The 13,325-nt window shown below is 39.6% G+C and overlaps 1 protein-coding gene across 1 annotated transcript in view; it reads right to left on the reverse strand.

Moving 5' to 3' along the window:
* The window catches only part of LOC133988089 (forkhead box protein J3-like), a 50,200-nt gene that overhangs the window by 9,064 nt on the left and 27,811 nt on the right, over nucleotides 1-13,325 (reverse strand). Inside the window, exons 4-6 of the mRNA XM_062427631.1 lie at nucleotides 10,252-10,353; nucleotides 6,347-6,505; nucleotides 928-1,141 (exon numbers count right to left, since the gene is read on the reverse strand). Coding sequence (XP_062283615.1) covers nucleotides 928-1,141; nucleotides 6,347-6,505; nucleotides 10,252-10,353 — 475 coding nt within the window. The remainder of the gene's footprint in view (nucleotides 1-927; nucleotides 1,142-6,346; nucleotides 6,506-10,251; nucleotides 10,354-13,325) is intronic.

The following is a 13,325-nucleotide window of genomic DNA, read 5'->3' on the forward strand; positions in this document are numbered from 1 at the left end:
TTGATAAGACTAGAAAAGGTGCTATATAAATCCAATGCATTTACCATTTACCAAAAGAGACGATGAGCTCCACTGTCTGCGTGACTCATTGTGACTCAAATTCTCAAATACAATGACTACTGACATGGTTTCCTGCTGAGCCTCACACTTAAGGGCTCTTTTCAAGTGCTGCTAAATCCATTTTATTCTGCTTTTTCCTTGTAGGTCTCTGCGTTACATCTATTTTTCCAATCAGTATTCTCATTGTCTTAACTTTTTCTTTGCATGCACTCCTGACCACAGTTTGAAAGGGACCTTGTCAGAGGGTGAATCAAGACAGCAGTTGCGGAGCTCAACAGAGCGCATCAATCTCCTCGGTTACAGAACATACGTGAATGTGTGCGTAGAGAAGAAAGAGGGAGAGGGAAGGTGGTGGGAGGGTGGTGGGATGGTGGGGGGTCCAAGTGGGAGGAGGCCTGGTGACCTGAAAGCTTCAGGAAGCAATTAGCGGGATGCTTCACAAACTTTAGAACCAATCTAATTAGCTCCTATCAAAGCTGCAGAACCCTTTGCTCTGCTCGACTGCAGATGTGTTTGTGAGTTTTTTCTCCTTCTGTTGAATTCTTCTTCTTAATTGCCTTTACTCATTTGACTGAGCAAGCCGTAAAATGCAGATATGCGAACAACAGATTGTTTATTAAAATACAATAGAGTAGGAGTAGTGTGTGGTTGATATTAATACAGGAAGGCTGTTACTGCTACGAAAACAATGTTAAATTCTTTGTAGCGCAATTTCAATAGGAGCTTAAGCTTGACAGTTAATTATGAGCATGAAGCCTGACAGAGATTTACATGTTGTTGTTTTTTTGTGCGAACATGAGTCAATATAGATGTTGGAAGGGCAAGCATGAACAGATAAACACAATAAAAATGAAGGGCGACACCCACCTTGCTGTGAGAAGGACTGCTCAAAGACGCACTTGTATAGGCTGCGGAATGAAGCGCTGAGGTCTTCGAAGTCAGAGAAAAGGAGCTGCTTGTCCCGTGACTCTGGGACAGGCAAGCCATACTGGGGTTGTGGGGGAGGAGGGGGAGGTGGAGGAGGCTGGGCAGGCTGCTGGAGGCTCAGGGACTGGGATGAAGGCTCTGAGTGGCTACTCACCTTTGAGAGACAGAAAGTAGAGAGAGAAGAGAGACGGAGTGTGAGAGCTGCAGAAAGAGACACGGAAAATCAGCGCTACTGATATAGATCAGCGCTATTGGTTTCAGAAAAATATATCAAAGGCAGAATCTCCAAAGCAGCTCAAAGTGTACAGCTGCAATCAGACCGACATCAGCACTGCGTGAAATGAAATAAATTTAAACAGGGTCATTCATTTCAATGAGACCAATATGACCATTGCAAACAAAAACAAAAAACAAAACAAAAAAAAACATGCAGGGTTGCATATTTAAAGAAACATTTACATCCAACTGAATGCTAATACAGGTGGAAGCGAGGGAGGTTGAAGGACTTAAACATTTGAACAGTACTGTATCAGTGAGGAATCAGAGTTCAGCACTCAGTAGGGCTGCAGCTAATGATTATTTTCATTTTCAATCAATCAGTCATCCAGGTCATTTCAGAAAAATGATGACCATGTCAATCACTGTTTCCCATAGCTCAAGGTGACGTCTTCAAATGTTTTATTAACAGTCCACAATGATAAATATTCAGTTTACTGTCAAAGAAGACAATAGTCACGTTTGAGAAGCTGGAGTCAGAGCAAAAAAGACTCTTAACTGATTATCAAAATAGTTGAATCAGCTTGTTAGAGTGAATCTGACACGAACAACTGTATGGAGACACATTTTTGTCAGTGTTGCCACTAAGTAAATCTGTCATTCATATGAGTAACCTTTCATAAGTTACTGTGACTCAGCGGTAGCATGAAGGACAGTTCAAAAGACGGTGAGTGAAACCTCCAGCTTCACTGTGACAGGGATATAATGATGCACATGGCCTGGCCAGCCAAGTGAAGAGTCTGAGGCCACTTATGCCAGCACTGGAGTGGGCCGCTGCCTGTCATTCAACACACAGGGAAATATAGTCCTTGCCTTCCTGCCTGGACAATTGTCTCCAGTAGCTGATTTTTCAATTGTGCCTTTTAAATTCAATTTCAACATTAATTAATTCTACAAATCATTTTTGTAATTCTCTCATCTGGTATAATGATACCTAATTCAGTTTAGTGCAATTAAAAATAAATCTTTGCTGGCACTCATACAAACAAAATACAGCGCTTCAAATTTCTATTTCATATTGTGAATGCAGCCTGTCTTCCTCCACCCTCAATCATCTCATCCCAGCTGTCATCTTCCTCACCATCCACCCAGCACATACAAGCAATTTGCTTTGAAAAGTGTGCCTCCGCAAACATAAGCCAACTTAGCATGACACATCCCCCCCACACATCGACTTCCACCCAATAATGGCAGCGTTTCCATCAACTATCTCAGTGTCTTTGAGATCTCTGCCAGTGATGCCACCAATAATCACCGTCAGTCAGGAGTGTATCACCTGCGCCAGGTAATGAGGCAGAACTAACCCTGATCCCACCGGACCAGACACACAGATGAGGTCTGAAGCGATGCAGGGGGAGGGTGAGGGGTGGAGGAGGTGATGCAGGCAAGAAGAAAACAAAAGATGGCCTCCAGAAATGAGAGGTTAACGAGATGAGATTGCACTGACCTTTGCTAATGCAGGTGGGAGGTGAGTGGGGAAAAGTGATTGATGGTAAAAAGGTGAGCAGCTGTTACAAGGGAAAAATAATGAAGTGCTGTGATTTTTTTGGCACTCCTATAATTTTAGACCAAATGTTTTTGGACCGAGACTGGCCTTTAAAATTATATTATATTTAGTTTAAAGGGACAAACACTTTGATAAACATGTCACACATTACAAGTGCATCAAAAGTCCCCATAATTGGATTAAACTGAATGGAAATTTAATGACCACAATGAAATAATAGCATAGAGAGAAACAAAAATTGAATAAAGGGATACACAAAGCAGTATGGGAAATGTCCTCCTGATCCCAAAGGGTTATCACCTGGGAGCATGCATGTACTGAGGGTGACACATGGAGAAATATAAAAGTAAATAAAACTGCATTAAAAAAATGCAGGTTCTGGCATGATGTTGGATCCTCTGCTCACTTGGACTAAAGGTATAAAGCTGTTGATTTTCTATATTTTTCCTTACTGTCAACAAATCTCATGTGCAGAGCCAAATAAATAATGAATTGATCCTAGTTACAAGTGTTGTGTGTGTACCTAAAGTCTGATATAGGTTATTACTCTGTGCTGCAGACCTCCATTGTTGTCCAAAAACTATTAAAAACACGCCAATGAGCCACACCGCTGCATTTGGTCACAAGCATATCAGCATGTTAGTTTGTTAAGAAACCGCTCCAAAGGCTTATAACAGTGATAGCATTTTCACTCAGCCTTGTAAGGATACTGCACATGAGTGAGAACGTTAGGTTTACAGAGCTTTGTTAGCTTGCTGTGCTACATATCAACACCTTTGACCATGTACCATGTCACTCAGTGCAGCAGTGTGGCTCACCAACATCTTTTTAATAGTTTGTGGACAACAACAGAGCAGGGAGAGAGGTTTACAGCACAGAGGAATACTATGTGTATGGTTTGTAAGAAGGACCAGTTCATTGTTGGTTTGGGTCTGCACATGTGCTTTGTTTAAAATGTGAAAAATACAGAAAATCTCCATCCAAATCATTAAGATAATTAATTTACTGATCACATCCATATAAATTACTGATTGATCTCCTGTTATTCTCTTCAATACAGTCTGTTTTTCTTTTGCTCTTCCAGACCATCAAGAAAACCACCTGTATAAACATAGTGTAAATTATTAATGCATTCATACATTATGCATATGATGTATACATTTAATATCCAAGGACAATACTACATCTGGCAGTTATTTTTGAGATAGCTTGTAATGGACCAAAGTGTGGTTGTATGTATGTATCTATGTATGTATGTGTATTTGCATATTTGCATTTATGAATACTATACATGTATGTATCTACCTATTTATTCATTAATTTTTTTTAATTCATAGTGTGCAGTGAAATGTTGACAAAGTTCAAGAACTGGGGACGATTTAAAGTGACATACTGACATCTTTTATATTCTGTATGCGAAAATTGCCCTGTTGCCATTACAAGTCAAACCAGCTTTTGTTTTAACCAGAGAAACGTGACTATTCAAGGTGAAATCATTATCATTATTATTGTTAAAAGCCTGTCTTGGGTCAAGGACTCCTGCTCCAGACATAAATTCCTGCATCTGATAAGCTTGTGAAAAACTGTTTGCTGTTTCCGTTAAATATTTGTTCTAAATCTAAACCACTCAGCATGGGACAGTTTATATCCTGACAGATGGGTTGGATCATCTCGCTACTTCATAAAAAGGCAACTTATTATCATCTCACAAACACACTGCTTGAGACTAATCAATTCAAACAGCTGAAGGACCTTGTTTTGTAAGATGAGGAATCATTTAAACAGCTAGTAAAAAATTGGGCCAATTTTTTTTCGGTGTATCAGTGGCCTGCCAAGTCTCGGGTGTACGTCACACCAGCCAACACCGTAGGCACCACAACTAGACAGCACAGGACAGCCCTGTTTTAAATAAACCTCACTGAGTGTGTGTGCGTGTGTGTTTGTGTGTGTGCATGTACAGTAAATGGGACATGGTAAAAAGCCATGGTTAGTGTGAGAAGGGTGGCTGCTGCTTACCTCTGTTGGCTCAGGCCTCAGACACGAAAAATAACACAGTCTCTCACACACAGATTTGTCTGAGTCACTTCCGGGATATTTACTTCAACCAACATTCATCTCCTGGACACTTATCCTACCCTTAAACATGCACACTACTTGCCTAATCCCAACCTTAACAAAACCCTAAACCATATCTTTAACCTAAAATTAATGATTTACATAAAGGGGACTTGCTTTTTGTCTCCATAAGGGAGGTGAATCAGTACAAGATGTCTGTGTAAATAGATTTATGTCCCCACAACATGATGAATACCTGATACGCACACGCAAACACACACACACACACACACACACACACACACACACACACACACACACACACACACACACACACACACACACATGGCTCTGACCCTAAAAAGGCAACGAAACACACACAATCCCAGTGTTTAATTACTGGGTGACAGAATTAATTTGCTTTTTAATTTTGTACAATTTTGCCCCTTCGTTTTAAATGTGTTAATACTGGAGTGGTCAGACGTCATTTATATGCATCAGAGACGGTATAGGTGAACTGGCAGACACTGACACAAAGGGGTGACTCTGATGTTAATTTTTTTCAGGATAGAGGCTCTTCTATCAGAGCATACCAGCATTTATCAGGGGTTTGGATTTATTTGTGGCATTCAACCCTGAGGGGTGAAGGGGAGCATTGATAGTCAGCTAGAAAACAACATTCACTTCAGAAACGAAATAATTATTGCATATGAAGGCAACATAGTTTTCAATCAATCTGCACTTTAAATTGCATTTCCACACCTCTGAAAGGAAGAGATAATAAATACAAAAATCTTTATAGATGGGGGATTTGGTTAGGCTGTGAAAATAAATTCTCTATATGGGAAACACTGACTGAAATATGAAGTATGAATGACAACAACAGCAAAAAAATGGTCTACTTAGACACTATTCTTAATTATTCAGTATTAAGTAAGTGGGCATAACTGAAATGTCTGATTTTCTGCAGGGGTAAAAAGACATGAGTGAATCTGGTTACTGGGACTTTTTGCCTATCAGCTAATCACTTTATTGCAGCAACAAACTTTATGTACTCTGATAGTGAACAGAATAATTAATATGTAGTCTAAGCAAACTGAATGTGCTCTCAAAAGACCTCAGAAAACATATTTGCTTGCAAAGTCTGAGCATCAAACAGAAAATGAGCGTTTCAGCAGTGTACTGTACATCCAGCGTCCATGTCACTAGCGGGTTACCACATCCTCAGCCTGCTAAGGGTGTAGCAGACACCTTCTGTACTGACTGTGACTGTCTGGACCAGTGACTGACTCATCCCGATTTTCTCAAAATCATACATAGAAAACGAAACACAAAATCCCTTTTAGTTTGAATACTGGTGGTTAAAAAAGTAAAGGAAAAGTGGGGAAAAGCACTGGTTCTGCGCTGAAGTGTCTTTAAACAAGACAAGTCAGGTCAGCTGGTGTCCTTGTGCAGACAGACATAAGAAAGGAGAAATTCTTAATCATTAGGCTGTCACCAAAAATAAAGAAGATGTCTTACTGGTGTGTAGCTGTGCACGTTGCTGCCGCTGCTGACGGCGGTGTTCAGGTTGTTAAGGTTGACGGACGCCAAGCTCTGCTCTGAAAGACTGTTGCTCAGGCTACCGCCCAGACTCCCCGGACTCTCACTGCCTTCTGCCTCTGGGCTGTACAGCGCTACCTGCACGCACACACACGCACACACCCCAATCACGTAAACATAACAATAAAGGCTATTATACAGGGCCAACGTTTTGAGGCAAAGTGCCACGTAAACTCCTTCAAGGCAGTGATTCATGATTTTATTTGTCCATGTTACTCTCCCTCATTTTGTCCATTTGCCAATTCATATCCAGACTAAAGTGAACATTGCCCACCTCAAGAAGTTACCCATGCACCATTAACTTGTGAGATAACTCATGAGGAAATATGGAAATTAAAGTGCTGGTCTATGTAAATTAGCCCTGCCGCTGCTGCTGCGTGAAAACAGAGGACGTAAAAATTGAGTTTTTGATTAAATGTCTTGACCCAGAGACCAGTCCAAAACTGCTGGGTTATTTCAGAAATGTATTTATTTTCTGAGAGTTTGCACCAATGAAGACACATGTTTTTGCTTCAGAGGAAGTGTATATTGTCTTGCAGTGACAGATCACAAAGCTTTTAAAAGAAATGCCTCAGGATTAGGTTGAATCATGTTTCTCCTGTTTAGTTTGACTGTCAGTACTTGTGAAGCCGAGCGCTAGCATTACCTCCAGGCTACATTTAATTGTATAGACAAATGTGAAAATATAGCCTTCGGGTGAGACAACAATAACGGCTCTCTGGGGCGGTGCTCTACCCTGTACAGCTTCTACTATAGGATACACAAGTGTTTTAAATAGTGAGCTTATTGAGTGTGAATGCTGAACTGTTTCTGGTAGATTTTGTGATTACTGCACTGAATGAACCTGCAAAGAAATGATGATGCAGTTTACAAGAAGAGGTTCACATCTACGCCTTGGGAAAGAAAAAAAAACGGACAAACACCTAATAATGTTTTTATGCAGGCTTTAAAATTGTTTTTTACATTAATTCACCACATTCTTAAAAAAAATTCCCGTAAAAACATTACAATATCTGAATCTAATCCTAATTTCCTGGTATCATATTCTAGGAATGTCTGCTTCAGAAAAACAGGCGCTCTCCAAAGCAAACAGAATATCAGTGAGCAAAAGTGTTATTGAAAAGGCTTTGACGCACTTCTGTGCCTGCAGGATGCCACCTGTCTGGATGTGGGAACGTATCATTGACGTTGGCATCAGCATTATTACCATCAAGGTCTTTCTCACCCTGCTCTGAATCATTGTTTCAAAATGTAGTGATGACTAAGACGAGTCAAGTTTTAGTCCTTTTTGAAGTAAAACAGAAAAAATGTATGCTGTCTCTCCACCTGCTGCCTGATAAGGGTGATTAACTTTTGCTTTTTGTTGTCAAACTTCATGATTAATGTGTCTGTGTATCTAATAAAACTGGGGAAAGCTTTGCAAAATAACTCAATATTGTCATAGCTCATGTAGTGTTTTAGGAAACAGTCATAACATAGTTACTTAACTACTATTGCACAATTTTCTAAATTTCCTCCATACTGTATTTATTGTCTTACTTTGTCTGAACAAAGGCCCAAAAACAAATATACTAAATTTACAATTATATAAAATAGGTAAAAACAGCAACATTTTACATTAAAGGAGGCAGAACCAGTAAATGCTTTATATTTTATGGGATAAATCACATTTGTCAGCAATAAAATTATAGAATTATATTATAAAAATCAAGAAAATATGTGGCTATGTAGTGCTAAGGAGAATAATATAAAAATCATATTCCAACAGTGTTGAAAAATAAGGATCAAAGTGTTTCATATTGACTAAGTCTGGGAAGTATGAGTCAAGATCTGTGAAAGGAGCAGAGTGGAAAACTGGAATAAGCTGTCAAGTCCAGACCTTCACATCACGTCCAGACCAAACACTCCGAGTTATGAGAGCTGCTACTGCTGCGGAGGGACAAATTTTCTCTTTCGTCGGGGTCAGACGAAGGGGTCGCGTACCACACATCATCATTCTGTGTGTGTGTGTGTGTGTGTGTGTGTGTGTGTATGTTTGTGTGTGTGTGTGCGCACGCCTGATCAGACAAGTGTCAAAGGTCCCATTCGCTGCTTGATCTCTGACCTTATACAGACAGTCACACCCAGTGCAGCTTTTTAGTCAGCTTGTGTATGTGTGTGTAGATGTGTCACTGCATAAGGTTGTGTGCAAAAGTGAAGACTTGTTAAACAGGCCAGGCTAATGATGGTAGAGAAAAACAGACTTCTGCTGCAGTTTTCTATCCAGGCAGTATTCATTATATCCTGGAGCAGACTTCAGTTACATTATTTTATCTTGTTTCAGATGGAACGGGAGGGCAATAAACTCAACAAGTTCAACACTTTTTTCTCAGCAACAAGTGCAAATGACTACATCTTCTTAAATAATTAATTTGTCAAAAATCATTACACATTATTAAGAAATACATATTCATTAGATTTAAGTGGTAGTTTCTACTATTCCTGCATTTAATATTTGTGGCTCCTGGAGCATAATATGAGTCAAATTCAGTACTGGGTGCTGTTAGTTCAAAAGAAGTCTAACACCTGAGGCTTATCCAGTCCTCAGATTTATGTCTTCAAAATCAAAGCAACAGGCAGAGGTTGTGTTGTTGTTAGAAACATGTCTGTCCTGCATCACTGATGCTCAACCATCCTTGCTCACACTCAGTTATCACTAAACCTTTCACACTATATATATATATATATATGGTTTAGTAATTAACCTACACCTATGAGCTCATGTCAATATGAGTAGCCAACTTATTACCAGTGGTGCAATGTAACTAATTACATTAACTCCAGTACTGTACATGTATAGTACTGAAGTAACTTAAATATTTCCATTTTATACTTGATACTTCACTCAACTACACTTATTTGCCAGTGACTCGTGACTTTCTACTTCCTAAGATTAAGGATTAAAACAATAATTCTGAAAAAAAATTATACTTTTATACTTTTACATAAAAGCAGGACTTTAAAAGCAGTACTTTTACTTGCAATTGAGTACTTAAACATTGTGGTATTGCTACTTTTACTTAAGTAGAGGATGTGAGTACTTCTGCCACTACACCTTGTTACTTCTTCCTTGAATATGGGAACTTGTCATTTCTTCTTTATGGTGTTGCAAATCTCCTAAGCTAGTTTTCAATTTGAATCTGTTTGATTTGTTTCTTGGAAGCTAGGATCTGTCCAGAGAATGGTAAACCAGTGGCTGTGTTCCTCCACTGCTCTAAATTACAACATCTACTCCGTGACTTACACTCTGTCAAACTTGAAGTTGCAACCCTGTATTTCATACTTCTAGCTGTGGAATATAAAACATCATTTTTGAACTTGGAGTTAATAGTCAGAAGTGCAGCAAAGTTTTTCAAACTGCAGTTTGTAATGTGAAATCCAAATTGATATGGCTTACCGAACAGTAGAAATATTACTTTTATACTATTTTATTTAAAAACTAATCAGCATTCCAATACAGTATCAATACTTAAAGATGCACAACTCAAAGTATTTACTGCCTGCGAGCAGCCAAACATTTTACAGCAATCCGTGTTTCTCCTACCTGAGTAGCTCAAATGCAGGATGCAGGAATTAATATTCTCACCACTTACCATACAGTAAATAAAGTAGATTGGAGGAAATAATGGTCATATATTGCACCCTGAGATACATGTCTGGTGAAGTAAATCTTTTCTACCTGCCATCTTGCTCTATTTTGTATTGTTTTAATAATACCTGCTGAATCAGAATAATATGGTCTTATTTGCACTGGAAATAACAAACCTTTCCTAATTATGTCCTACCTTATTGGTTACAGCATTGATGGCCAGAGTGGGAGACACCCCTCCAGACATGATGCAGTCCATCCTCAGCGACTCTGACTCCAGACTGTAAGGGGTAGACGCCTGGCAGGAGAGGGAGAGAACACAAGACAACATTTTTATGTATGATGATTTTTCTGTGCTTCTTTGAGATTGTTCAAACACTCATCAAATCTCACAATATTTGATCATTCCCCAAACAAATTCGGGGGGGGCTGAAGTCACATGACATTAACTTTCATTGAACCACCTGATAACAAGATGGGATAAAACACATATTGTGAAAAATAAATCAAGAATGTCCTCATAGGGAGCTTTCCCAGCACAGAGAAGTTTGTGTGAATTTGGCTTTGATTGGATATCAGCTGTGGCCAAAGTCAAGCTGTTTGTACTGATACGACTTGTACATTGATTTAAATTAGTGAACTGTTACAGCCAGTAATTTACAGAAAACATTATAAGAATATTGAAGTAATGTGGTGAACAATAGAATTAAACAAACCCATATCAGCTATACTGAGTAGGCAGTATTTTCTTTTAAGAGTTATCTTTACAATTATATGGAAGTGAGCCTGGTCAAATATGAATAAGAATATTTTAAATGTTGCATATGAATTAACATGCAGAAGTACTTCAAACATACTTTCCTTTGATTGTAAATATGCAGAGGAGAGTGGCAGTAAAAATGAGGAAGGAAATTAAATGCGACAAAGGTTATAAGGAATGCCTGAATGCTGCAAGTTCATGATTCTTTGCTGAGCCTCCTGAATCACCACAGTGCCCAAGGCTCCAACTATGTGAACTAGTTGAGGCGTGTTTCATTTAAAGTGCCGGACACTTAAGCAGCATGGAAAGTGGACACATCACTTGCACTTGATAAGATAAATCAAGTGATCCTCATGCATTATTCAACCATCTAAAATGTATTCAGCAGCGGTTCATTTTCTATGTCCTCACAAAGAGTTAAAGCAGGGTTAACTGAGTGTGAGGATATGAGGAACTATTCAACGATCGATGAGGGGCTAATTTGACGCCCGTAAAATAAAAAAATAAAAAGAGGAGGACGATATTTTTTCCTTGTCTGACTCCTTTCAGGGTTCAAGACAGCTTGCCTGCCTTCCCAAACTGCTTACAGTAAGAGGATTGGTTGGTAACAATACAATCTTTAATTTATGATAAACTCCCAAGGAAACGGGTTGTCGGTTCCCTGGTGGAGGCACTTAAAAAGAAGACAATGAAGAGGTGAAGAGAGAGTGAGGAAGGCTTGTGGAAGACGGGGGAGAGGAGGAAGAATAGGTAGAGGAGATAATTGAGTGGTGAAGGACAGATAGACAGGTAGACAGAGAGGCATACAGGCAATGAAAGAGAGTGATTATGCTGGGGGCACCAGAGACGCAGGTACTAAACTAAGTGTAGACTGCCTGTCTACACATTTATACAATGCATTTATGCAGCTGACGTTTAGCCCCGCTGCCAACTTCAAATCTTTTCATTTGCACAGCCGCTGTCATCAGAAGACTTTAAAGACTTTGACTGTGTAGCTATAGGTGCAATAAAACAGTACGACATATTTAGCCCACTTTTTTTCCCCCAGACGGTAACACTGCTATAAGTCTTAGCACTTAAAACCTCCCTGCTTCTCCTTAGCCCATGTGACAGCCCGCAGTGTGTCTGCCAGCGGTGTAAGTGAGGCGTAAGAAAAGGGGTCGAAGGGCCCATCCATGTAAGACGAGATGACAAGGCTCTGAATTAATTAATGTTTGTAATAAAAAAAAAATCGTTGGTGAAGAAAATATGTCTAACGGCAGCCCCGGGGCCTTCTGTGGTAATTAACTGGAACACAAGCCTAGAATACTCTCCCTCCTCCCTTCACTCCTTCTTGTTACTACTCTTCCTTCTTTTTCCCTCCTTTCCCTTGCAGCTTGACTTTTCCCTCTCTGCTCTCTCTACCTTGATGTCTTCTTTTTTTCCTTTCCTGCATTCTCTCTTTCACCCTTTCTTTTCTTACTTCTTTGCTACATGTCTTTTCACTGTCTATCTCTCCCTCTTTATCTTTTACCTTCGATGAGAAACTGTAATTGTGCAGTTTGCCACTCCATACCTGCCTGAGGTCCCCGGAGAGGAGAGGGCTAAAGCAGGTATACAGGCAGAGAGGGAGAGACAGGGGAGAGAGTGGCAGACAAACCGATAAATGTACCGACAGAAAGATAATGATCAAGATATAGAAGAGGTGGTGAAGGATAAGGAAAAAAACAGGGAGATGACCAGTCGTGCTACACTGTGATGAAAGGGTCTGCAGGTTTTCTTTAAAGAAATAAAAAGATAGACAGGTTAACATTCACTAAACCCTCAGAAGATCAGCTACTGGATACAAAAATCTACAGTATGCAACAAACAGCATACCGGAAGCAGCTAATGATGATGTTTTGACCCAGCAGGTCTTGTGATTGGTCCAGCTCATTTCACTGAATGGTTTCTCAACCTTTGCTTTGATACTCATGTCAATTTATCATCCAATTATTTAATACGCATCATGAAGTAACATCACTGAACAACCTTTTTTTATACTTTATTCATTTTGTCTTGGTATGTATTTGCATATATTTGAGCAGGTAAGGTCATCATGTCTTTGTGTTTGGGCTGTCAGCTGCTACAGCAGCCTTTTGAAATAAGTGTGTACTCTGGTCAGCCGTGGAGCACAGTTATCACTTTGCGTAAATTCTGTTGACATGACAAAAAGGAATTCAATCTGTTGAATGCTGAATCTGCTAAGGAGAATACTATTTACAATAGTCAGAGACAGAGTCAAAACATCAGAGATGTAGACAGACTGAGGTGACGGCAGACTTGTGATACATCATCGAGCTCACTCTGGTCTGCCTTTGTATTCAGATCCTCGGGTTAATGACTGTACACCAGCCACATTCTGGTGGGCAGATGCAGAGTTACATATATTTATAACCTTGGCCGCTGTCAATCAGTTTCCCCAAACCGATTTTCATTCCTACTTTTGTGTTCTCACATCTGCTGTTTTTGTGGCATTTTGAAAATTGTAT

Source organism: Scomber scombrus, chromosome 10 (genome assembly GCF_963691925.1).
Source record: "Scomber scombrus chromosome 10, fScoSco1.1, whole genome shotgun sequence".
NCBI classification, from domain to species: domain Eukaryota; kingdom Metazoa; phylum Chordata; class Actinopteri; order Scombriformes; family Scombridae; genus Scomber; species Scomber scombrus.